We start from the raw sequence: 24,062 nt of genomic DNA on the forward strand, positions 1-24,062 counted from the left end.
GAACTATTCCCTCAAACAGTGAACCAAAGCAAACCCTTTCTCCCTTCAGTTGCTTTTGTCAGACATTTTTATTGCATCAATAAGGAAAATAACTGTTACAATGTTCTTAGTCCGATGACAGAGAATGCTAAGATGGGGGAGTAAAGAAAGTTTCAAAAACACAAATCCATAGCACTTGGGGACTTGTTGGAGCTCTTGTCTCTACAGCAGATGGAGCCTCAGTGCATCCATGAAAATATCAGGGGTATAGAAGTGGTATGAATTGTTGAAATGGATGAGTTTTATCAGCTGTCTTCTGTTTTTCTACTACCAGAAAAAGAACAGTATTATTTCTGGAGCTTGATATTAAACTTTGATAGATATCTCTATCTGATATTTCTATGTTACCTGAAGTGTTTTACATTTGCTCTTCAAAGGATACCCATATTTCAATAGATTAGTACTTTTAAAATGAACTCTAGCTGTATCCATGCTTCTAGATGTTCCTAAAATAAACTTCAGCAGTGTGTTTAAGCATTCTATGTAGGAGGAAGCTATCTTTGATTTCTTAAAATGCAAAATTTTTAACAAATAGTTCAAGGTAACATAACGTCATTGGTTTGGCCACACCAAGCAGACTGGACTATTCTTCATCACAGTTAAGCAAAGCTCTAATGTTGATTGCTTATAATAAGTTCCAGTACCAACTCTATTCATCAATCAAAAGAATCACATTAATTTATATTTGTATTTTCTAAGACCATTCACATTGTGATGGTTTGAATGAAAATGTCCCCCATAGGCTCCAAGTATTTGGACATTTTGTCCTCAGATGGTGGCACTGTTTTGGGAGGTTTTAGAAGGTGTGGCTATCCTGGAGGAAGCATGTCACTGGGGGTGGGCTTAGAGAGTTCTTAAGCCTTGCTGGATCTCCAGTTTCTTTTTTGCTTCCTTCCCCTGCATGATGTGAGAGCTTAGCTTCTGCTGCTCCTGCTCCAGCCACCTCCATCCACTTCCAGACACCTCCACCTTCCATGCCTCCTTGCCATGACGGACTGTAATTCCCCTGGAACCGTAAGCTCAAATAAACTCTTCCTTCTATAAATCTCTTTGGTCAGTGTTTCTATCACAGCAACAGAAAAGTGACGAATACACACATGCTAATGGAAGTATTCAGTAAAGAGTCAGTTCCATTTCTTTGTCTTTATTTCTGTACCCTGAAGCATGGGTCAAACACTCAGTTACCTAGGAGTCCTGGGAGTGTGGAGGGGTATAGAGTGGCAAATTGGAGATTCTGTGCCTGCTCCTCAGTGGCGACTCATCTCTGCCAGAGGCATCTCTGATAGAATGAGAACCTCAGTTATTCAAATCTTTAAATACAGGGGTCTTTCCAAGTGTGGTATCAAGATCCACCCACAGAATTCACATGATCTGGAGGCGCCTAGAAATATAACATTTGAACTTCTAGAATGAAATATAACATTTGAACTTCCAGAATGAAAATCTCTGGCAATGGGGCCCTGTCTTTTTTTTTTTTTTCTTTTAAACAAGTGTCTCTATAATACCATGAGTCCTTTGGGTATATGCCAAATATGCCAATGAGTGGTATAACTGGGTCATATGGTAGGTTCATTTTTAGGGGTTTTTGTTTTATTTTGTTTTGTTTTTTAGCCCTGACACCTTTTTTTGTTATTTCTTTTTTTAACTTAATTTTTTGTGTATTTCATACAGAACAGCTCAAACAATCATCTTTATACCCCATCCCCACTGGCACATTCCTGTAGGCCTGTCCCCCCCCCCCGCCATACACACACACGCACTGGATCCATAATATACTCTGTCATCCCTGTTAAGGCCCACTTGGTTGTCAGTGTCCCCAGCTGTACCCAAGTTCAACTCCATCCACTGAGTCTAGTCAGTCTAGCTAGAGTTTCTTGTTTTAGGAAGATCAGCTCTTCTACATCTAGCAGAAATCAGTTGCCAACATTCCTTTAGATAAGATTGAGGTCTGCTGTTCATTTTCTCAGTTTTATGTTGGGTTATTGTCTGCCTGAGTTTGCATGGGACTTGTATATGCTGAAACCACTGGCATAGAATCATATGAACAGGCTCCCAGGAGCTTGGAGGACTCTGTTTCTATATGGTCTTGCACCTCCTCCCTGGCTCTTACAGTCTTTCCATCCCCTCTTATGAGATGGTCCCTGAACCTTGGATGAGTGACATTTAATAAAGGTGCCCTGTCCAAGGACCATCGTTCAGTAGACTCTTGATCTCTACATTTTGTCTATTTGTGACCTTTTATGTTTCTGGCCCTCTGCTGCATGAGGGAGCTTCATTACTGAGAACTGAGAGGTCCATTAGAGTCCTCTTCTTTATCCCTGTTCTATGTTCCATGAGCCTTAGGTTGCATTGTAGATGTGTCACTTAGGCCTAGTCAATTCATAGACAATGTCCATGTGTGACCAGTTGTGGTACTTGGTAATAGTCTCTGAATGATACAAAATGAGCTTCTTTGATGAGTAGTAACTGGGATATTTGTTTGTAAATATAAGGATACATATTTTGTACATAGTGAAAAATCACATTAGTCTAGCAATTAGTCTAGCAGTCTTGGGGTTTTCTCTAAGATCTATGGCCACTCCAGCTATGTGTATTAGGTTATGGTTATATTACCACACTTGAGTTTCCTCCCTTTGAGTGGGTGTTTAGTCAAATTAGGTAGCTGTTGATTGCCTCCAAGATAAGCGTGCCACTACTGCACCGATGACCTATGCTGTGCTAACCATTGATGTAGTTATTTGGTCTTGAAGCTAGGGCTAAATCATCCATTGATATTTTCCTTTATCACCTTCATAGTGCTCTCCAAAGTTATGAGAGCTAGCCTTCAGGGGAAGTTGTTGCAGGTTAGTTGCAGCTCTATTTCTCCAAATCCTGTCTGAGTATGTTCTGTCTTTAGCAGTAGGGTCTTAACTTCAAGTTCTGGGAGGCCATCAAGGGCTGTGGCAATTGCCTGAGTAAGTTTGGGAGTCTCTTGGACCACCCTGGCCAACAACTCAAAGGAAGATATCTCCTGTCTGGCACTGTTTCTTGTTATGTAGCCTTTAGCTATACACATGGACTCATGTAGAGATAATATATGTATAATTTTTCCATAAATTGTTAGACTAATATGGTTCCCTCTGGTTTTTTTAAATTAGCTAGGCATTATTTATCTCTCCTCTCTCTCTGTCTCACTGTCTAACCCTACCACCATGGTTTCCCCATTTAAAGTGCCCCCATTTTCCCCATTTCTCCCTTGATAGTACCCATCACCTATGGTACTACCTCTCTTTAGCTCCTTTATCCCTAAGGTTCCTTGTATAACCCTCCCTCCCACCTCCCATTTAAATAACCCCATTTTTATTCATTTCTCCCTTATTGACACCTGTTTCTTACTGTTCTTCTCTCTCGGGTTCTTTCTTTTCCCTTACCTCCATGATACCTATTCATTATCCTGGTTCCTATAATTATGTCTGGATATATGCAGAACAGAGAGTTCTGAAAACTCTTAGAACTAAAGATGGCTAAGAAGCATCTTAATAGGTGTTCAACATCGCTAGTAATTAGGGAAATGCAAATTAAAGCCACTTTAAGATTTCATCTTACCCCAGTCAGACTGGCTAAGATCAAGAGAACAAATGATTCCAAATATTAGAGAGGATGTGAGGAAATGGGAACACTCATCCACTGCTGGTGGGACTGCAAACTTGTTCAACCCCTATGAAAAGCAGTGTGGAGAACTCTTAAAAAACTAAAAATGAACCTACCATTTGACCCAGTTATACTATTCCTTGGCATATACCAAAAGGATTCATCCTATTGCAGAGACACTTGTACATCCCATGTTTGTTGCTGCTCTTTTCACAATAGCTAAGAGATGGAAGCAACCTAAGTGTCTTTCAACTGACAAATGGATAATGAAAATGTGGTTCATTTATACAACAGAGTTCTACTCAGCAGTAAATAAAGATGAAATCATGAAATATGCAGGTAAAGGGATGGAACTAGAAACTGTTATACTAAGTGAAGTAACACAGACTCGGAAAAAAAAATTGACGTATGTTCTCCCTCATATGTGGATCCTAGAACCAAATCTTTATAAGTGAGTATGTATCCAGGCCCTGTCTTCTTTGTTGGAAAAGCCACTCCCGTAGTTCTGGATCTCACTTGGGCTTGAGGACCACTTAGGATAACAGACACTGTGCTTCTCCCCCTGGATGCTCTTGAGGACTTATATCTAAGAGCTGTGCTTAAGTTTCTGGGAAAGTCCACTATCTAGCATCTACTTCATTTTCATTATTTTCTAAACATTCAGAAATTGTAGAAAACACATACTTGTCAAGCTACAGCCTTCCATTTCTAGCCTTCACTCAAGAGTGGAACCATGCAAGCAAAAAAGATGCTTTCCTGTTGGACACACACACACACACACACACACACACACACACACACACGCACCCCTTCTTTGCATGGAGAAATGCAGAGCTTTCTGACTGAAGATGGAAAAAAGTTATCTTATGCTTTTTCATAGATATATTTGTAAGAGCAAACAAGAGCCCAAATCTACCCTGAGAGTCTAGGAGTCTGTCCTGAGGCAATCAGCTATAGTACAAGATTTAGTTGAAGCCATTCCATTTGCCTTTACAGTTCATGTGAATCGTATTCCTTTCCATCACATACTCATATCTGACTTATCAAATCAATGTGGTAAATTACTTTCAAGTTAAATTCCTTACTTCTACCCACAAAATTTCTAAAGAAAATCTTTACCTCCAAGAAAAATGCCCAATTTTTCCAGCAAAGTAGTGACAAGAAAACCACACAAAAAATTGGGGAAATTTTGAGTCATATTCAAGAGCAATATTGGAGGACCCTGTACACTAGGAAATACTGCTTTTGGCATCTGCCTTTCCACACTCTCGCTGCCGCATCTGAGTGAGTAATCAGCAGCACTAAAAATATTGCCGAATAAAAGCAGAAGCCCTTAGTCAGAGGTTTAATTTTAGACATGCTTGCCACAAGGTTGGGTGAGATTTAGCACCAAGGCTGATCTAAGCTTTGCCTCACCACTCCTTTGCTCCTCTCAGTACACGTTGAATATCCTCTATCCAAAATGCTTGGGAGGAGAAGTGTTTTAGAGTCTTTTGAATTTTTAAATATTTCCGTGTTCATAATGAGATCTCTTCAGGATAAGGTACAAAGTCTAAACATGAAACTCACTTATAATTCATATGTACCTTAGTCACATGGTTCAAACTCTATAGAATGGTTACAATTTTTTTTTTGCATGAACCAATGTTTCCTATGGAATTTTCCATTGTGGTATCATGTCAGTGGGATTGTGAACCATTTCAGATTTGAGATTTGTAAATGAAGCCTGATCAATCTGTATTATGAAGATGAAAAGCAAGTTGTTGGAGGATTGCCTAAAGCATTATATTGAGAATGACTCCGAGTTTGTGTTTGGCAGAGTCAATTATAACCCTCAGCTGTGGCATGGTGGTGGCACCTTATAGTCAGAGTGACAGACATCTGTCATGCCTCCCCTGCTCTACCAAGTACTGATAAATAATGACATCAGTGTCTGGAACCTGAACAGTCCTGCCTGATGCTTGGACCAGTCTGACCAAATTCTCTATGACACAGAGCATTCATAATAAAGGTTCCCTCGGTGACATCCATGGTTTCAGTCACTGCTGCCATTAAAGGCTGTCTGCCTTCTAATTAATGAAGGTACAGTGTTGGTCCTCTCTCTCTCTACCTCTGCAGGTTTCATCTCCTCCCCTCTTCTCCTCCACACTTTTCCTCAAGCATTGTTCACCGGGTCACAGGACACATACTGTTTTGTCTTTTAGTATTCCAGAATAATTAAGAAGTCACCCAGAGGTACTTTTGGGGTGTTTCACAAATCTGTCATGTAACATTATCAGACTCTCTTGCTAGCTGTACAACAAGCCTACTCACTAGTGCTCAATAGGCCATGGGTTTCTGCCTTAGTTCTTTTGGGGTGTATTAATGAATTTTTAGGCTATTCATGATTTATAACATTTTCCTTTTCCCAAATTCAGAGAAAGATAAACAATTTATCTCCCTTTTTATAAAATGGCTAAAATAGCTTGGGGAGGGTATATAAACAACACCCACCCCTCTTCCCTTAATCTCAATGACAAGCTGAGGTATGATTTCACCACAAAGCACTCTGGGAAATCTATGAGTTTTGGGGAGCTTACTTGCAGAGCAATCGGTGAGGGTTTACTTACAGAGTGTGGGTTCTCACCCTAAGGCTGCAGTGGAACATCTTTACCCCACGCATGGGTGCTAGCTTCCCCATAGCAATATAAAATGGCTAGAGAACCTGTCCTAGGCTTCCCCAACCTATATACTCTACCATCTAGCACCTCCCCCAGGCTATACACAACTAGGGCCAAATTGCTCATCACTGGCTGGAAGTGCGGCTGGATACTCAGGTGAGAGACCCTTGACTCTCCCTGTCCGACTTTCTATGCACCTGAACAGTCAACAAGCCCAGATGTGAGGACCTGTGGCAAACAGGCGCAGCTAAGCTCAGGAAGATGGCCTCTGTCTGACTTGCAGGACAGTCCTATACAATCTTTAAAAGTTTATGTTACTCTGTGTGCTGACCAGTGCAAGTCTTGAAGTAGGGCAGATATTTCTTTTATTACACTAATTTTCAGATGAAAGCATGAAAAGAAAGAGCTTTCCATCTGATAAGCACTGAAGCACAGTCTCAAATCCATATCTTTTGATACCCAATCCAAGTATCTTCCCCTGTGGTTATACCACCTGTTCCTTTGCTCAGGAAAGCTGCTAACTGATCCAAACCCCTTACTTTCTCCTCAACACCAAATATTTGCCAGCACTGTTGTCCATGCAAATGTAAAGAACAATGATTTTGTAAACAGTTGGTACCCAACAACTGTTTGACTAACTAATGGACCAAGGGATGCATTTACACTGCCCATTTCATTTGTGAATTACTTCAAATACATTTTCCATATTTATTTCCATAGAATCACATCTCAGTTTAAGTTCAGTCTCATAAACATTGTGCAAAAGTGAAGGCAAGAATTGACAAAAGTTAACGGGACTTCCTCATGCTGTTAAAATTTTGTGAAAATCAAAATTGGTTACATGCAAAGATAACATTCAGGTCTCCCAACTATTAGTTCTAGTATCTTTTTAACAAAACATTGTACAACTTCAACCAGACAAGCAACAGTTTGTGTGTGATTATGTTGTCCATTCTATTTCTTGTTTTAAAATTTTATTTTTATTTATATGTGTCTGAATAGGTACATGTGCCCAGGGAGGCCAGAAGGGGGTGTTGGATCCCCTGGAACTGGAGTTACAGATGGTTGTAAACCATCCAGTGTGGGAGCTGGGAATCAAACTTGGGTCCTTTGAAAAGGAGCAGGATGTGCTCTTAACTGCTGAGCCAACTCTCTAGCCCCACCCCACCCCATTCTTTTTCTTGAATTTGCCAGTAAATACCTGTATGGTTATTAGGAAGTTACTGAGTTTCTTTGGATCTCACTTCCTTTCTCAACTGAGGATGTTGGATTTGATTACATTTATGTGGAATTTAGGACATTTTAATGATGGATGAGATGTAGAGACTCATTCTACTCCTTCAGTTTGGAAAATAGACATATGGAAAATAGACCACTTCAAACTCCAAAGTAAATTTTTAGAAGAGGGCATGGCATCCTAACAAAGCCAACCTTTCATATACTGAGTCATCCCCACATTCTCATCCATGCCATGCAACAAATGTACTGCATTCATGAATTTCTCTAGACTTTACTTTCTGGATCTGTAAAATTGAAGAGGTTAGAATAAGAATCTTTTCCTATTTAAGAACTGAGGATTCAAGAAAGAATCTTTAAAAATGATATCTTTATTGCAGCTTGAATAGAACCTGATATAATAAAGCATATGATTCTAGAAAGAAACTGTGGTCCAGAAAGGCCAAGAGTATCCAACCAGGGAACCCATTCACATAAGGTGGCTTTGCTCAGTGAGCACCTATATTTGAAAATGGCTTGACTAGTTTCTTTTCTAAAAACAATAGCCAAACATACTTTATTCTTGGCTTAGAGATATAGATAAAAGAACTTTTTAATGAAGATCTAGTTAATTTCCAATTGCTTGGAATGCTACAAATCAGGAAACCATTGCTAGGTCTTTCTGCCTTAATTAGTATCATATTATAACAAGTCTCTATATTTTCAATTGAGCATCAGAAGTTTCACAATCTATTTAATATATTGCATTCCAAGTATCTGTTTACTCAGTTGTTACAAATTGCCAATGGGACAGAAACTGTCTGTCACTTCCAGAGCAATTAGTGTGTGAAAACTTATCAAAAGAAATCTGTCAAGTTTGAGTACGTATAAATATTGCATGGAAGTCCCTGAGGAAATCAAACTGAGTGGGATATATTTTTTTGCTCATTGTAGCACACAAGAGTTTATTTTCTTTTATTTACTTGGCTTTATTTTTTAGAATGTTGATAGCATTTCATATAACCCAATGGATTAATGTTTTGCTCTGATAAAAATAGGTTTGGGTTCTTCAGGGAAATCTATATCATCTGTTGAGTAGTGTAGCAATACTGTTATTTACTTTTAAATGCCAAAGGTGTTTGTTGTTTGTTAGCAGATACTGAAATGGGAGTATAGCCAGAAACACAAGGTCATTGTCTACCTGGTCACTTACTGACACCCAACTCTGATCATTCTAAGCCTCAGAATTTTCCTATCCTCCAAGTCTAGAAATACAAGTGATGTGTTGGTGCTTTTTCTCTTTAATAGACTTTTCTCTTGCTTTGATACTATGTTGTTACTGGATTCTATTCCTCCTACTTCATCTGATGGCCCTAGACCTATATACAAATAAACACACAGTATTTCTTCCTCCTGATATGATACAGCTTCCCAATTAGAGTTCATGGAAATCTTGAAGTCAAGGCAGAAGGCAAAATTTATCCCTGAGAGACAGACTAGGTAAGAGAGTATGACAAGATAGAACCAACAGTGTAGTGTACACTTATAATCCCATTGACGCAGGATTCTGAGGTAGGCGATTGATAAGTTCAAGATCTGCCAGGGGAAACAATGAGACCTTGTCTGAAAGTTGTAAGTAAAAACAGGCTGGAACAGAGCTCAGGTATGGTGTCTACCTAGCATGAAGAAGGCACAAGGGTCAATCCCCGTACCAAAAACAACAATGGCAACTTATTCACCTTTAGTCATGTACAACTTGAGAAAGTATTATTACTGAATACCTTGATTCCCTAGATGTAATAATTGGTGACAGACCTTGAGGACATAGTCCAAATGTACAATATATGAAAGTGTGAGTATTATTTGGTATGTTGGTTACTTGTCTCTCTGCTGTGACAAAATACTGGACCAAAGCAACTTAAAGAAGAAAGGAGTTAGCCAGGTGTGGTGGCACATACCTTAAATCCCAGCCCTCTGGAAGCAGAAACAGATGGATCTTTGAGAGATCAAAGAATGGCATAGCAAGTTCTAGACCAGCTGGGACTACAGGGAGACCCAGTCTCAAAAAAAACAAACAACATAAAAGGAAAGCATTTTTGTTTGTCTCATAGTTCCAGGGCACATTCCATTATGGCAGCAAAGGCATGGTGGCAGGAATCTGAAGCAGCGGGTCACATTCCATCCACAGTCAGGAAACAAAGGGAGATGAATGTTTGTACCCAGCTCAGCTTCTCCTTTTTATTCAGTCCAAGATCTCAGCAATGAAGTGGCACCATCATTGTTGAAAGAATGTCTTACCACCCTAAGTAAGCTATTCTAGACACTCTCTCACAGGCTTGTCTCTTTAGTGATCTAGGTCCTGTCAAGCTGACAATCAATATTAAGCATCACAAGTTCACCCCTTCTCAGTTTGACATCCAAGCACATTTCTTTTATGCCATCACCCTCTACCCTTTGTTCCAATAGGTTCATGGCCATCTGAAGTCTCAAAATACATTCACTCTTACTTCAAAAGTCCCCAAAGTCTTTAACAATTCTGACTGTTTAAAAGTCCAATGTCAAAGTCTCATAGGAGACTCAATGAAATATTTAATTTCCTATAAAGTAAAAACAATTTATATACTTCCAATATACAATGGCACAGAATAAGGATTTATATTCAAACAGGGATGATTGGGAGCAAAGTAAGGAAAGATCAGACCAAAGCGAGGTTGAAATGTAGCAGGGCAAACACCAAATCCTATAGTTCCACGTCCACCATCTGATGGAATCATCTGACCTCCTAAGAGCTTGGGTAAGCCCACTTCTCCATCCCTAATACCTATAGCTCTTGGAGCCTCTCTCTTGGTTCAACTCCACTCCATGCCTGCAGTGTTCTTCAGTGGCTATCCAATGATCTGGGAATCTCCAACGTCCTGAGATCTCCATTATAACTTAGGTCTCATCATCTTCATTGCTTCATGCACTAGCCCCTAAGGACCATTTTTCAGGGACTCTCCCCTTGGACACTTTGCCTGGCCTCAGTGGTTCTCTGGAATCATGACACAAAACTCTATGACCCATTCAATTTTGCATCTTTCTTGTCCAAAAAAATCAGTACCATGTGGGTAATGATAGTAAATTCTTCTGCCAGCTCCAAATGAAGCCTGGTCCCCATGGACCACAATTCCATGTGTCTTTGTACGCTGACCCTGGGGGATCACTTTCTTAGGTGATTATTTTCAAAGAGCAGGGAAGGCTTCTGGCAGCCTTCCCAGTTTAAGCTCTGCCTTTCAAATGAATTTGCATTTTTGCAAGACAGAGACTTGAATGGAGAGGGTCTTGCTCTCAGGACACTTTTTCTACTGTCCCCATACACTGGAGGAAGTTTTACTTTAATAATGTTAATCTCTTAAAAATTGCAGCTACTTTCTCAGCACCAGCTTTATCTGGAACCTTAAACATTCATTTCCAGGACAAACTGCATGTTTTTATGTATTCTTAATCCACTTGTCATTCTTAGAGCAGATCTGAAGCAGAGTAGTGAAGAGTAACCAGGATATAGCCTGAATGCTATTCTGTCTGGAAATTTCCTCTACCAAACAAGTTAGTCAATTATCATTAAATTCAGCCTTGCTTAAGTTCCCAGGACACAGCAGAATGCTGCCAGATTCTTCCCTTAAATATCACAAGCCTCTAGCCCAGTTCATAATGGAGTCCTTATTCTCCTCTGAAATCTGATGAACCAGGCATTTCTGTGAGTGCTGTAGTTCCTCCCACCAGAATAGTCAATTACAGTTTGCTTACAGTATTTAATGGCATTTCTAGTTCTAATTTTCAAACTCTTCCACATTCCTCAAGCAAATGGGTCCCAATGGCCTAAGAACCATATGGTCAGGCTTATCACAGCAATGGCCCTTCTCCCAGTACCACTTTTCTGTATTAGTTACTTGTGTTATTGCTGTAACAAAATACCTGACAAAAGCAACTTAAAGAGAGAAGGATTTATTTTGACTCACAGTTTCCAGATAAAGTCCATCATGACAGGCAAGTCCTAGCAGCATGAGATTGAGGTGCTGGTCACATTATATCCACAGTCAGGAGGCAGGGGGAGATGAGTATTTTGTGATCAACTCAGTTTCTCCTTTTTTATTCAGTCCAGAATCCCAGTCCATGGAATGGTACTGACCACATTTAGAATGTGTCTGTCCAATTCACTCAACCTAATCTTAATAATCCCCCACAGACATACCCAGAGCCATGATTATAGATGCTATCAAGATGGCAATCAATGTTAACCATTATACTTGGCTTGTGCATGGTTATAATTTAATTGGGTAGAGTATTTTATTGTTGTTTGTTTTTGTTTTGTTTTAGTGTTCTCTGAACTTTGATATTGACAAAACTCTAGAATCAGCTAAGAGTTGGGAGATTGGCCTCTGGCATGTTAAGGTGTGTGTGTGTGTGTGTGTGTGTGTGTGTGTGTGTGTGTGTGTGTCTTGATTAGGATAACTGAATTGGGAAGACCTGCCCAATGTGGGTGATACCATTTTCCTTGGCTATTCTCCTGGATTCTATAGGTAGGAGAAAGTGAGATCAGCGCAAGCAATCATCTCTCTCATCTTTCTAACAGTGGATGTGCTAAGACAGGTGGTTTCAAACTCCTGCTGCCCTCACTTCCCTGCCATGATGTGCTGTGAGTGGAACTAAGCCCTTTTCCCCTGAGTTACTTTAGTCAAATGTGTTTTATCACAGCAGCAGGAAAAGAAACTAAGATATGTTCTATTTGCTACATGGATTTGATTTTTGTTCATTTATTTTTGTTAAATTCAACAGATATATAAAAATATAAATATTATGCAAACTAATGCAGCAGAATGAAACTTCAAGGCATATATGCATTACATAAAATTTGAATCAGGTTGACCTCATCTATCTCCTCAAAGGTTTATCATTTCCTTGTGATAAAAACTTTCAGAATCTTTTCTTCTAGTATCTTGAAAAGTTTACTGCATTACTGTTATAGTCTGCTGTTTCATGTTGTGCTATTTAATGTTACATAATAGCTTTCCCAATGCTAAATGAATATATTAAATAATTTTTTATTATACTATTTTGTAATTGAGCTAATTGAATTAATTTGGTTTTCTCCAAGCTAAGTTTTGTGAGATACTGTTTTAGGAAAATTTTCCATGTGTGGAAATGTGTGTGTGTGTGTGTGTGTGTGTGTGTGTGCGTGTGTGTGTATCTATGTGCAGGGGGTATGCAAAAGATGAGAGTAGTCATTGCATGATCAAATACAAATACTTTTGGGTGAGTAAACACTGTCTAGAATATGTCAAAGGCTATTTGTTTATTAAAGTATCTTGCCAGTCCTGAGACGAAGAAGTTTACCAAGGCCCTTGATCATGTGAGCTTTTGAATTGGGGGTGGTGAGCATAGAGAACCAGGAGCTCTATTCAAGCACCACACTCTGGGAAATGCTGCAGTGTGCACTTAGAGCTATTTGTGTCTCCTATGAAAGCACAAAAGCACTTAAGTCACAAACACAATGAAAGGAAAGAAATTAACCTATTCATAAATAAATCAAATGGTGTGTTAGCTAAATACATTTTTTTTTGAGACAGAGTTTCATGAATTCCAGGCTTGACTTGAGCTTGTTGAAGATAATTTTGAACTACCGATCCTCCTTCTTCCAGACCTTGGGTACTGGGATAAGAAGTACACCACTACACCAGGCACAAGCACTTTACCAACTGGTCTACATCCCTAGCTCTACTGAACACACATTTTAAAGGGAGACAGGGAAATGTGAGGGCATTGTGGGAGGGGGCTAATTATGAGCAAACGATAATGACATATATGTATGAAAATGGCATCAAGAAACCCATTAATTTGTATGCTAATTAAAAATATTAATAAAATAAATATTTTTACTTTTATAATAAGTTGACGAAGAACAGGTTAGTCACCAAAATCTCTACAGTCCTCCGACATGATTCAACAATTTATCCATACAGTCATTATCAATGTGTATTCCTGTATTCCAATTCAAATTATCACCAATTTCTGGATTAAGAAGTTCAAAGCAGGAGTGGAGAGATGGTTCAGTTATTAAAAGCATGTCCTTGCAGAGGACACAAGTTTAATTCCCAGTACCCATATTGGAGTTACAAGTGTAACTACATCTATAGGGGATCTGACCTCCTCTTCTGGCCTCCACAGCACTGCACTCACACACACACACACACACACACACACACACACACACACATGCACAATTAAAAATAAATATTTTTTAAAAAAAGAAGTTGAAGGAAAGAGACTTTAAATGACTTCCCTTATGTAACACAGGTTTACATAACAAAAAAAAATTTTTTTTGGTCTTTTTGAGGCAGGTCTCCCTGTAGCCCCAGCTGTCCTGAACTCACTATGTAGACCAGGCTGGCCTTGAACTCACAGAGATCTGCCTGCCTCTGCCTCCTGAGTGCTGGGATTAAAGGCGTGCACCATCATGCCTAACAAAATGTTTTTAAAAAAATATTTTATTTGGGCCTGGAGAAATGGCTCAGCGGTTAAGAGCACTGACTGCTCGCTCTTGCAGAGGACCCAGGTTCGATTCCCAGCACCCACAAAGTGGCTATGAACCACCCTTAATTCCAAATCCAGAGGAATTCAAAGCCCTCTCTGACCTCCGCAGCATTGCAGGACATGCAGGCAATGCACTCATACACATAACCTGAATGTTTTATTTATAGTTTATGTGTATGACTGTATTGCCTGCATGTATGGAAGTGCAGTCGTGTCGTGCAATGCCTTCAGAGGTCAGAGGAGGACACTGGATCCCCTGGAACTGGAGTTTTTGACAGTTGTTACCCACCATGTGGGTGCTGGGAACCTAACCCTGGTCCTCTGCAAGAGCAGCCAGTGCTCTTAACAGCTGAGCCATCTCTCTAATCCCAGGTTTACATTTTAACTTTAGTGTGTTTGTCTACTAGATGCTTTCCCTTTGACTAGAAAATACCAGAGTAGATGGCCTTCTTCTAATTTCTGCTTTCTGGTTGTTAGACTCCTCCTCTAGAGTTCAGAGGCCTTCACAGCTACTGTTAACAGTTTTGAAAGATGTATTGAACAGGGAGAGCAGGGGGTGGATAACAGTTTCCTGGGGGTAGATTACGGTTTCCTATGTTTGATTGCAACTGTCTTGGAGAACTGTGAGTTGATTACTATTGTTCTAGTAAATTACTTTTTTACTTCTACCTTATGGCTTTGAAGCTACTAGTTTATACTTAAACTTCTTTCATAGCTAATTAGAGGGTAGAGAGTGGCCTGCTCTTGTCCAAATGAGAAAACTGAGGGACTGAGAGGACAGGGTTTGTCTGAAACTCCTGTAGAGCTGAGCACAGGGTTCACTGTCTGCCATGCTATCGTTTTCAAATCTTGCTCTTACTGGAAGGTGTCCATGCCAGATTATGCTTCCTAATGACCTATCATCTGGGTTTTTCCTAACCCAGATTTTAGTTTCTGAGTGTTGTGTGACATTTCCTGGGCAGATGCAAAGCAAAACAGAAAACAACAACCCAATTCACCTCAGATAAATCACTAATGATAGACCAAAGAAGTAATTCACCCAAGTCTAGTGTCAAGAAGTAATAAGCTTATTGGGGTAGTTAGAGGAGTATGGGTCAAGGGTTACTTACAAGAACATGGGCGACTCAAAAGCAGCTGCATCTCTGAAAAGTTCACCCTATATGGGTGGCCACTCAAAAAAGTTCTATCCCTGGATCCCTTACAGGCAGCTCCACAGGTCAGAGTCTCCTCTCCACATTCCTTCTGGCTTATATAGCTCTGGGGAGGGCCTTGAGAGTCTGGTAAGTTTCAGGAACTTCCTAGAGAGTTAGAAATTTCCTTACTTTGTGAGTCTTGTGAGTCTTAACAAGCTTTCCTCTGGGATGGAATGTTTCAAATGGGAGGAAACAGCTACATAACACTGAGAAGCACTCTTGACATCAGGATAGGGTTACTTCTAATTACATGCTTATGCATAAAATGATTAGCTTCTCTCGTAAGCGTAATTGTATCTCTCTAAAATAATGTATGCAGAAATGCTGTAATTCTGGGATAAAGGAAAAGCAGTCTGCCTGACCCCTCCTTTGTATGTCAACAATGGGTTATTAAGGCAAAACATGTTTCTTGTTGCACATTCAGTGGTTGAGGTCAATTACTGTTGGGACTCATTGAAGGATTAAACAGCAAAAATACCTTTCACAGTAATTAGTGTTCTCTTTACAAAACTCAAGTGGCCTTTCTGCCATTTTCCAAGGACACTTCATGCATTTCGAATTTAACCAGGATCACATTAAAGAATGGCATAGAAACTCAGCCACATATTTCTAAAACTAGGGATTCTCTATTTAGGTTTCTCTTTCCTCCCAAAATAAGTAATTTTTTAAAAATAAAAGTAATTTTGGCTAATAACAATCAGTAGCCAGTATGTTACTTCTGGGCTCTGGACATATCTGGAGTTCACACTTCACACAGAGGCCTGGTAGATGCCTGGAACCAAAGAAGTTTGACATCTTTGCAGCATGATGGCTGTTAGAGAAATTCACTGTCATTTAGGGTTCTTTGAATTTGAAAGGATAGGCTCATGTATTCATTCACAAAACATTTACCTAAGTCTTAAGAAAACCAAGAATGGTCTTCAGACCATTTCTAGGTAGAACTGCTCCTTACATTTACTAGAATGAATTCTTGGGTAAGTTCTTATGAGTATATATTTTCAACTATATTTTGAGGAACAGATTTATATTTGTGGAATGATTAACTAGTCAGTCAATGTGTGTTTGGTGAGTAAAAACTGCGGTATTTGACTGCTATTTCACTAAAATTTTGGAGACATATTCAGTCTTATAAGAAGAGTGTAGAATATGGGTTGAGAGGGGAAGACGCTGGATAAAGAATGGATTGAGTCTCAAGGATTATTCTGTCTCTAATTAGAATTAAGAGTTTGAGTTCATAGATGTTATCTAATCCTAAGTAGACATCCTGAAACACAGGTATATATGAGCACCACTAAATGGATTCAGTGCATTATGTATACATGCATATATATATATATATATATAAAATATATATGCAATGGTATTATAAATGTATCTAATGTAATAATAGTAATCAAAGAGGAGGACAAATTGAGAGGGAGTTGGGGGGCATTGGAGGTGTTGGGCTGGAACATGGGGGGATAGAAATGATGCAAATACAATGTTCATGTATGAAATTCTTCAAAATAAAAAGTCTGAGTTCATTACTTCACTCCTTTGTGTCAAAGCTTCTGAGTTAATGAAAAATGATCAAATGCATTGGAAAGCACAGAGTATTGTGCAAGCATGTGACACCACGCGCACTGCAAAGATCACTGTCTGCCATGGGGAGATGATCTGTAGTTTCCAGCATGGCTTCTCACATCACCATGTTAAGGCTTTGTGCTCTCTGGGCCTTCAATATGAGCATCTGTTTAATTCACGTTGCACTGTTCATTCCTTTGATTTAGAGAGGCTGGACCCTTCTGAATCGACCATCAGTGTATCTTCTTTATATTTTACAGGGTAACAAACATCTTGGAGTAGCAATCTAAGTTGTTTTGTTTTGTTTTGTTTTTGTCTTTGAGACAGGGTCTCCCTGCAGCCCCAGCTGACTTGGAACTCACTATGGAGACCAGACTGGCCTCAAACTCACAGAGATCCGCCTCCCTCTGCAATCTAAATTTTTCACTTGATCATTTCTGTTCTAAATACAGTAAAGTCCCAGGGCCAAAGGACAGATCTGTAATGATGATTCTTTTACTTTCAGAGCTGAGCTATGCCTGGATCTTCAATGAGTACCCATCTTATCAGGATAATCGTCGCTTCGTTTCTCAAGAGACTGGGAATCTGTATATTGCCAAAGTAGAAAAATCAGATGTTGGGAATTATACCTGTGTAGTTACCAATACTGTGACGAATCACAAAGTCCTGGGGCCACCCACACCGCTGATACTAAGAAATGATGGTGAGTTGCCTACATAGAATTGTCAATTCTGTTTATGGGGATCAAAGGCAGTGTATAGAAAGTTATTATATTATTGATACATGAAGCTTTAAATTAAAGTTTAATACTTTCTATATTTGGTACCCATATTTTTTTTCCACTTGTGTAAGAAATAAACCTGTGAATCCATTTAGGAAAACTAATTAGAAATCTAATTGCAAATCTCAACAGGAATGGAATGTGGATTTAGGTGACTATAAATAACAAAAGAATCTATTTCTTATTTCTCTCTTACTTAAATTGTATACACAGGCACAACGAAGTGAGAGGTTGAACAATTAGCTTATTAATCAATTCTGTGTTATTTAGTATTCAGGGTCCAGAAAGTAGTTTTAAATTATCCAAATAACTGTTGGATTTATAATAGTGATGGCTCCATTCCTACCTTATAGTGAAATACAGAAATTCCAAAGCTCATTTGAGACAGAAGTTTTAATTCCCGATTTCATTATGAGAGTATTTAAAGAAAACATATGAACCTTACTTTACTTACCTAAATATCCTAACAGCATAGTCTATGCCACTGTGTGCTTTTAAAAGATAGCGTTTGCCAAGTTCTACAGGTAACCTGTAGTTGGAAAACAACTGTGGGTTTTAAGGTATGTTATTCCCTTGTCCTGAAATCCTCTTCTTTAGTCTAAAACGATGACTTGCATACCTGACTTGCACTGTTTCTTTCAGTTTCTTCAGAAATACGACTTTTTCCCAGGAAGCCAGCCCTCCCTATGCCTTGTTCCCACCCATGCTAGAGCAAGCAACTTCTCTTTAAACTCCAAGGAAGCACATTACTATGTCCCTGAGAATGCTTTGTCATGCTGCTCCAACCAGTGTGTGTCACTTAAAAGTACATTGCTGTCCAGCATAGAATCTAGTGAATAGAAGAGTCTTGGTAAATAGTTGTTTGTGGGACTGGAGAACTGACTCAGCAGTTTAGAGCACTGACTGCTCTTGCAGAGGACCTGAGTTCGAATTCTACCATCTACATGGAGACTAACAACTGTCCTAACTCCAGTTCAAGGGGATCTGATGCCCTCTTCAGACCTCAGTCATTGCACAACATGGGTACATATACACATGCAGGCAATACACATAAAATAAAAATAATAGATAAAATATTTAAATAGGTCTTTGAAGAATGAAAACAAAGCCATAATTAAGCCTTCCTGGAGGGACTGGTATGAAGAGCTAAAGATTCATGGTTGATAGATTAGGTTTCTATTCTTTCATCATCCCCTTCCCTTCTTAGACACATTTGAACAGGAATGATAAGATCATATCACACAGGGAGGAAACCATCAGCCAAGAGTATTAAAAATAAACATTTATTGGACATTCATTCTGTTCTAGGCACTGTACATGAATTAACTCATTTACAAACCTATGGAATACCTTACTCCACAGTTAAAGAAACTAGGACTAAGATATGTTAAATAATGAATCCCAAAGCCACATAAATAAGATTCTCACACAACACCCTGCCTTTAGAGCCTGCTTTTTAAAACCTTTGCCATGTTTCTTCTCATTATGCAAATGCACCTGTTACTTGAATTAATGTAAAAAACCTTGACTCCTATTTCCCCAAAATATTATGCTGTCCCTCTATTTTCTTGCAACCCCAGGGCTCAAACTCAGGTCCTTGCAAATGGTAGGCAACTGCTCTTCCACTAAACTATGCTCCAGGTTACTCTATCCCTCTTTGCAGAGGCAAGGTAGGTATAGGCAAAGTAGCTCTTTAGATATAATATATAAAACCACACTATGGAAGTTTTTAGAAATTTAGCTTTTAGTCATTTTGTTTATTCATCCATTTAACATGTATTTATTTAGCATTTGCTGTATAACAGCTATGTCTCTGTGTTCCAGTAAAATGAACAAGCAGACCCCTGTCTAATGCTCCTGGGCAGTACAGAGACACAAGGAAACAATGATAAAAACAAATTTCAGTTTGCTTTATAGAGTAATAAATAGAATAGTATGATAAAAATACAAGCTTTGTGTGGCAGGTGTTTACTATAGAATGGCTGCCATGGAAATCCTTTCTAAAGATGGGCATATAGCTGAGGCTGGAGTGGTAGGGAGTCAGTCCTGAGAGGATCAGAGGCAGGCTGAGCTGACATCACCTGCAAAGGTCCTGAGGTAAGGAAGGAAAACAAAGAAAAACCTTCACATGTTCTGAACAAAAAGGACAGGAGTGTGGTTAGAGCATAGAGATGAAGGTACAGAGAATTCTGAAGTTGGAAGATCAGGGGTCAGACATAAAGACCAGAGAGAACACTGAATTTTATTTCAAGTACAATGAGAACCTCTTAGAGGTTTGTATGCCTGGAGTGACTGTTTTGAAAAAGACTAATTAGCTGCTATGTGAAAATAAACTTCTAAAAGTAAGATTATAAGCTGTATATCTAATGAGAATGTTCTTGCAGTTATTTGGCTGGGGAATGCTGGTGACCTGAGGTAAGACTAGCAGAGGACAGAAAAATATTCAGGGTAGAGTTTGCAGGTCAAAGTACCAGCATTTACCAATGCATTTGGGTATGAGAGATGACAGAGAAGAAAATCAAGAATGACACACGGGTGTCTGGCAGAGCAGCTGAGAACACAGGAATGCTGTTGACCACATTTTAAGGATGAGACTTATAGAGAAAATGTCAAGGATTGTATTTTGCATGTTATCTGTAAAGCTAGAAGCATGACTCTCCCTTGGCAACAGGAAGAATTATGTTTTCTGGTTTTTGTCCCATTTCTCTATAGTAAAAGTCATATGATATATTCTGTACATAGGCCAGTCAGTTTGCCATCCCCACCCTACTCACAAGCCAGTCAAGCCAAGACTATAGCCTTCATCACACTCTGCTGTACTCCAGCCTCATGATTCCAACACGACAAAGGTTAAATTATGGCATTGGATTAACATGCATTTTAATACACATAATATAGAGATGTAACTCAGCCTCAATTGGTAGAGTCCCTACCTGGTATTCACAAAGCTCTGGGTTCAATATCTAGTACTGCATTAAACAAGGCATGGCCATTGTTAGATTTAGGAGGACAGAAAAGGAGGGAGTTTAAAGTTTAGAAATAAGAATCAGAGCCAGACTTGCAACAGGCAAGGAATGTGCTCCCTGAATTCAGGAAGCCCAGCAAAGGGCTGATAGCTTTTCCTGGAGGAATGATTATCTGTGCCCTGAAGGGGGATCAGTCTGGTCTTATATAGGAACTCTGCTGCACATAGCTACAAGAATTAACCCTGGGTCAGGGTCTGGGGTCCTTGAGGGTCTCTTTTCTGAAGATTATTTGCTCAGTCAGGTGGGTGAGTTATCTATACCCTTAAAGGAGGCAGGTGGGCTCCACAAACAGTCTCTCTCAGTCCAGGGAGTATGGCAGGTATTTAGTGAGCATGAGGACAGTGTAAGCTATAGGCAACCCTCTTTATAAAATAATAATAATAGGCACAGGGCCATAGGAGCACCACTAAATGAACTCAATGCAATGTGTGTGTGTGTGTGTGTGTGTGTGTGTGTGTGTGTGTGTGATGTAACATTAATAAAGAAGAAGATAAGAAACTGAGAGGGAGTAAGGGGGGCATGGGATGATTTGGAAGAGGACTGGGAGGGATGGAAATAATGCATAGATTATACTCATATATGATATTTACTGAAATAAAAAATAAAAATAGAAATAGAGGTAGGTGAGGTACCAACTCTATCAAAAAGGTATCAATACCACCTTGCAGAAGCAAAGATGAAGAATCAAAAAATTTGTATCAGTGGGATTCTGTACAGAATCATTTAAAAATGCAGCTGCTTTAGGGCCCTGCTCCAAATGCTTATGTGCCAAAATAACTGACCAAAAGAATTACCTCCCTTGGTATGTCAAGTCACAGACCTAATGAAATATTGACTCGACTGGAATGTAGTAAGACACAGCTGAAGACAAACATCACATAAAATTGCTGCCTCAGAAAGTGGAAACAAAGCCAGGGATACAGAAATTCCAGCATCATCATCTATCCCTCAAGTTTCCAGCAACTATGCCTTTTGCTTGGTTTTTCGATTTATTCCAACTTGTCTAGTCGATCTTCATAGAAATGACAAATGCTTTGTCTTGGAATATTTTATCACAAAATTAGCGGCTGAGATCTTATTCTTCAGCAATTAATGCCCATTCATTCTTAATTTCCATGAGAGTGAAAATTCCTAATATCTTTCTCATTTAGACTGAAGCACTTAAAATAATACTGAAGCTCAATTACTAAGCACAAAACAGGTTATTTAATTAGCTCCTGTCTGAAGGTGAGAGAAGAGGGAAATATGAATCAAAAAGAGCTTGCAAAATTAAGATGATATCCTTATTAAAGTCTATTCTATAGGAAGAAAATCAATGAAATTATCACTCCACGAGATCTGGCATTTGGTGACTTGCATTAGGCTGATAAGTATGGGAAGCACATAGAATTGATACAGTCATTTTGATCATTGAAGCACACTCAAAATTTCACACCTTCCTGCCTTAGAAACTTAGTAAGTAGGGCAAAGGATGTTCAAGCCTGAACTAAACTAATTGCCACAATGGGTCCTTTCCCTGGCTATAAATTTTAGATGCACCTTAAAGAACTACATTCCCCAATATTCAAGTCATTTCTTCGGAATTTCAGGTAAGCAATTGCGGATTCATTGTTTACAATCCAAAAGGTTTTAGCATGGGCCCCCTAGCACATGACTGTTCCAAAATGCAGTGGCTCTTGCAGTTTCTTATTCCCAGCTCTTCAAAGGGCTCCTTCCTCCTGCCTTCCTCGGTCTTATTTAAATATTGGCGGAAATAAGCCACAAAGACTGTGGAGCAGGCTGTCTGGGTAGAATCCAGTCCCAGCAATTACTGGCTGTGTCGCTTGGGAAGCTTCCATTTAAAGGCATTCTCCTTTGTTTGCTCATAGAGAAAATTAGCACAACAGTATCTACCTCAGAGAGATATTTTATGTGTTAAAATGCATGTAAAGTGGTTTGAACAATGACAAACCAAAAGCATACCATGAATAACTTTCCTAAAATATGCTCACCAAATCTTATTTTAAACAGACTATAATAACATGCAGATACGACTAGGGTAGTATATTTTCCAAAATTCTAACAGGGTTGAACTTCAAGCTTGTATCTTTTGGTGTTAAACTTTGAATTTGGGGGTTGGAAAGATGGCTCAGTTGTTGAGTGTGTGCTGGTCGGGCAGAGGACTGGAGTTCCATTTCCAGCACCCTTATTGGGTAGCTCACAACCACCTGTAACTGCAGCTTCAGGTACCCACACTCATGTGCATTCACACACACACACACACACACACACACACACACACACACAAACAACTATTTTTAAATTAAAAATTATTTTCTACTCTGTATTTTGTCATTTTTATTCAAAACAATAACACATTTTTAAAGATATTAGAACAGAGGGAAGACCTGGCTTTGGTAGGCTAAGGCCGAGTTCCTAGCAGACAGCCTGTGAGGGTGGGCTCTGACCTCCACCGGTGTAGCAGCTGTGACCTCAGCACACTGGCAGGGAGTGCCAAGTTCTGGCCTCCTTCTGGCATAGGGACTGAGAACACAGGGGATTGCCTGAGAGCACCCAGATCCTGCCTCCACATGGTGGGGTACAACCCTTAGAAGGAAGCCTGAGTGTACCTGACTGGAACCTGACTTGGACTTCTGTAGGTGCTCCTGAATAGCTGATCTGAAGCCATCAGTTCCCTCCGAAATAAAACCTGAGAGAACCTGAACCCTGTGCCAGCTAGCTTTACACAAACAATAAGGAAAGGACCTAGGCACCCTGATAATACAAATAGAAGCATACTTCAACTTAATTCTCATATCAGAATCATAATTCACATGCCAAAATCACAATAAAAGAATAATAAAATGGAAAGCCAAAACACTATGTCCCCACCAAACTCTACCAGGGCTGTAGAAGAGTTCTACAAGGAGAACTCCCTAGAGATACCCCAGGACACAGAATTTAAAAGAACAGTCATAAACATGATCAAGGAATTCCACAAATTTAAAGGACACATGAATAAACAAATCAAAGAACTAAAAGAAGATAGGGATAAACTGAATGAATTCACAAAAGAGATAGAAACATTGAAGAAAACTCAGGCAGAAATGAAGAAGGAAGTGCAAAACTCAATAAGCCAACTTGAAACAACAGGGGAAAGCCTCACCACTAGAATAAATGAAATGGAAAACAGAATATCAACACTGGAGGATAAAGTTGAAGAACTAGACCACTGAAGCAAAGATTATGGAAAATTAAAAACCAACAACAACACAGGAATGGAATATGTAAGAGATGTGGGAAACCATGAAAAGACCAAATCTACAGATCATAGGACTAGAGGAAGGAGAAGAATTTCAGGTTAATGGTGTTGACCAGATCTTAAACAGGATTGTAGAAGAGAATT

At 39.3% G+C, this 24,062-nt stretch overlaps 1 protein-coding gene across 1 annotated transcript in view; it reads left to right on the forward strand.

The window, feature by feature from the left end:
* Positions 1-24,062, forward strand: part of Cntn4 (contactin 4) — a 1,122,320-nt gene that overhangs the window by 855,800 nt on the left and 242,458 nt on the right. Inside the window, exon 9 of the mRNA XM_008854554.1 lies at positions 17,376-17,573. Within this exon, the coding sequence (XP_008852776.1) occupies positions 17,376-17,573 (198 nt within the window). The remainder of the gene's footprint in view (positions 1-17,375; positions 17,574-24,062) is intronic.

This window comes from Nannospalax galili, unplaced genomic scaffold (genome assembly GCF_000622305.1).
Source record: "Nannospalax galili isolate Female #2095 unplaced genomic scaffold, S.galili_v1.0 scaffold846, whole genome shotgun sequence".
Lineage (NCBI taxonomy): Eukaryota > Metazoa > Chordata > Mammalia > Rodentia > Spalacidae > Nannospalax > Nannospalax galili.